The sequence below is a fragment of the Caenorhabditis briggsae genome (genome assembly GCF_000004555.2).
Source record: "Caenorhabditis briggsae complete genome, chrV, whole genome shotgun sequence".
In the NCBI taxonomy this organism is placed as follows: domain Eukaryota; kingdom Metazoa; phylum Nematoda; class Chromadorea; order Rhabditida; family Rhabditidae; genus Caenorhabditis; species Caenorhabditis briggsae.
This window is the reverse complement of record NC_013488.2, coordinates 16,418,117-16,420,739: the sequence shown is the minus strand read 5'-3', so window position 1 is coordinate 16,420,739 and position 2,623 is coordinate 16,418,117. Positions and strand designations below refer to the sequence as shown.

The following is a 2,623-nucleotide window of genomic DNA, read 5'->3' as shown; positions in this document are numbered from 1 at the left end:
TCAGCAACATTTTACTAGTTAGCCACTTTTTGATATCTTTCACAGTAAATGAGATATATAGGCTCAAAGTGGACGATCCGGGTGTCGTTCTATTAGAGGTTTTACGGTAGATATGGCTCAATCCACAGCTCGGAACTTGGTTATCAGAAAAATTCCAATGGAAGTTTTAAAAAGCCAAAATCAATTTATCAAAAATGAGAATTTATGTATAGAAAAAAAATTCAAATATTCAATTTCCTTTTAATCTTGACTCCATCCCTCTCCAGTTGGAACTTCAAGTATCCATTAGCTATCTGATGTCTATGAATAAAATTTCCTTGGTGTCCTTCTGGAACTTGGGCCCCAAGGGCTTCAGCAAACTCAGCTACTCGGTTCCTCTTCTTTTCAATGCAGCATTTTTTGAAATTCGGACAAAGTGGTAACCACTGAAAATAAAACAGATTGCAGTACTGGCCCAGTAAAGCTTCCAGGAGAAAAAAAAACTTACATCTCGAATTTTAATAATATCCTCAACTTCCATAGTTTCAAAACCAACATTAAACTGTTTCAAATGCTGGAAATTCTCGCTGAGTTCCTCAAAACTCTGAACCATTCCAAAACTTTGAATATTCACTCTCTTCGCATTTTTGAATTGCTCAGTTGCGAATAACTCATTAAAATGTTCCTCTGGTGTTCCTCTCGAGTCCAACTGAATCGTTTTTAGTGTTTCAGGCTTCATAATTTTCAGCATTTTCAGCATATTTTGGCTTCCACGTTTTAGGATATTGAAAGATTTTACTTCAAGTTGATTGGGCAGTCTCTTGATGAAATTCGATGTTAATTTGTCCTCATGGGAGTATAATCTCAGGATGAGAGTGTTGATTTTTGAAGAAATCAAAATTCGAATCAAATTGCTCATTCCTAATTTCAAGAAGTCTTCCTTCTCCAATACCTTCTCTCCGTTGTCTATTTGAACGAGGCATGAGTTTTGATTTTTCACAAATTCGAAGCGTTTGTTGTCCAAAGAGATATTCAAAGAATCAATTGATAAGAAAATATCGATTTTTTCATAACTGGAACTGTGTTTCTCCGCTAGACTCTTCAGTGTACTGTTCATCGAGCGGACCGAGTTTCTGGAATATTTTATGAACTGTTTAGACTCTCCAATAAACGGAATGTCCTTTTTTAATGAATCTAAACGGTCTTTTGTTTGGAAATGCTAATTTTCAAATCCAAACTTTTAAAAAAACCGTGAAAACAACTTATGCAATTAAAATGTGCTACTGTATTTCATCGCATGGAAGCACACACAAACCGTAAACTTTGAGCTCAATTTTCTCAATTTCTCTGACAGGTTACCGAGCTCCACTGAACAAAAAAAAACTTCAAAAAATACCTGTAAATTGGATCCACTCTCTGGACAATCATGTCTTGAATCTCCACTGGAAGCTGCTCGAGTTTCTTTTGCTCACTTCTGGAAAATTCAAAGTTTTCTTTGTTTTTTTTTTGAAGTTTGACTGTCTGATAGGTATTATTGAAGCTTGGGGTACCATTACCAATTTCAAGAATCCGCCCCTTTTGCAAGCGCGCCGCACAGTTTGGCTCGTGTTTTTTCCCCGAATTGCGTTCAAAAATGAAAACTATGTGACGCTTGGACAAAAGGGGCGGAGCGTAAAAGTTCAAAAAATTGCCGTTTTTTGTTAGAAAAATTTCTTTAAAAGCTGAGAAACTTACTTGGGCTCATCCTCAAAATCCAAATTTTGATTATTGCAAAATTTCAAATACCAGTACTCGAAATCACCGTACTCCATAACATCATGTCCAACTGCTTTGCAAACACTTATATAAGATTCGAAAATTGGCTTATTTTGAAGCGTTTCGTATAGGATGCATGCTTTCAGAAGACGTCTATCGTTTTTCAGAATATCGGATCTTTCTTGGAGCATTTTTAGAAGAGGGAAAAAAGTCAGAGAATAGGGCAAGGATAGAGGAGGACACTTATTGATTTTTTTCGGGGCCGTTTGAATAGTACGCTGAGGGGGGGGGGGGGCGTTAGATGGGGAAGGTTATCGGCATACGGAGTGTCGTTTGAGAATCCGTAAAAATTTTTGAAAAAGAAAAATTGCAAAAAACCTGATGTTTAAAGGGGGACTCCGACCAAAAATTTTTATTGCATTAAAATGTTCGAAAAGTTGTCTATTTTCACAATATTATAGCGAAAAAATTCGAAACAATACCGTTAAAAGCGAAAAATTTTCAAAAAAAAGTTGCTAGGAGGGACGAGGATTTGAATTCCCGCGCAGTGAGAAACTTAGGCCACGGCGCCTGACAACCGTTTTTTCAAGTGGCCGACAGTGGTTTTTTACGTTTTTTAACCTGCCGGACATGAAAACCGAAAAAAAACCCGGAAAAATTTCCATGTAAGAAAGGCGCTATGATGCCGTGGCCTAGGTTTCTCACTGCGCGGGAGTTCAAATCCTATTTTTTTCAACGCCGTTAAAAGGGAATTTAGGATTTTTTCTGAATTTTTCTGCAATAATATTAGGAAAATACATATTTTTTGAAACATTTTAAGACAATAAAAATTTTTGGTCGGAGTCCCCTTTTAAGAATAGATACTTGCTGTTTTTTGAGCTACAGTACT

At 36.6% G+C, this 2,623-nt stretch overlaps 1 protein-coding gene across 1 annotated transcript; it reads right to left on the bottom strand.

Moving 5' to 3' along the window:
• Positions 1-221: 221 nt before the first annotated feature.
• On the bottom strand, positions 222-1,925 carry CBG23976 (the record flags this gene model as incomplete). The annotated part of the gene is made up of 4 exons (XM_002638213.1): positions 222-425; positions 488-1,112; positions 1,376-1,453; positions 1,714-1,925. 4 exons carry the CDS (start codon positions 1,923-1,925, stop codon positions 222-224), a joined length of 1,119 nt encoding a protein of 372 aa, XP_002638259.1.
• Between the last annotated feature and the right edge of the window lie 698 nt (positions 1,926-2,623).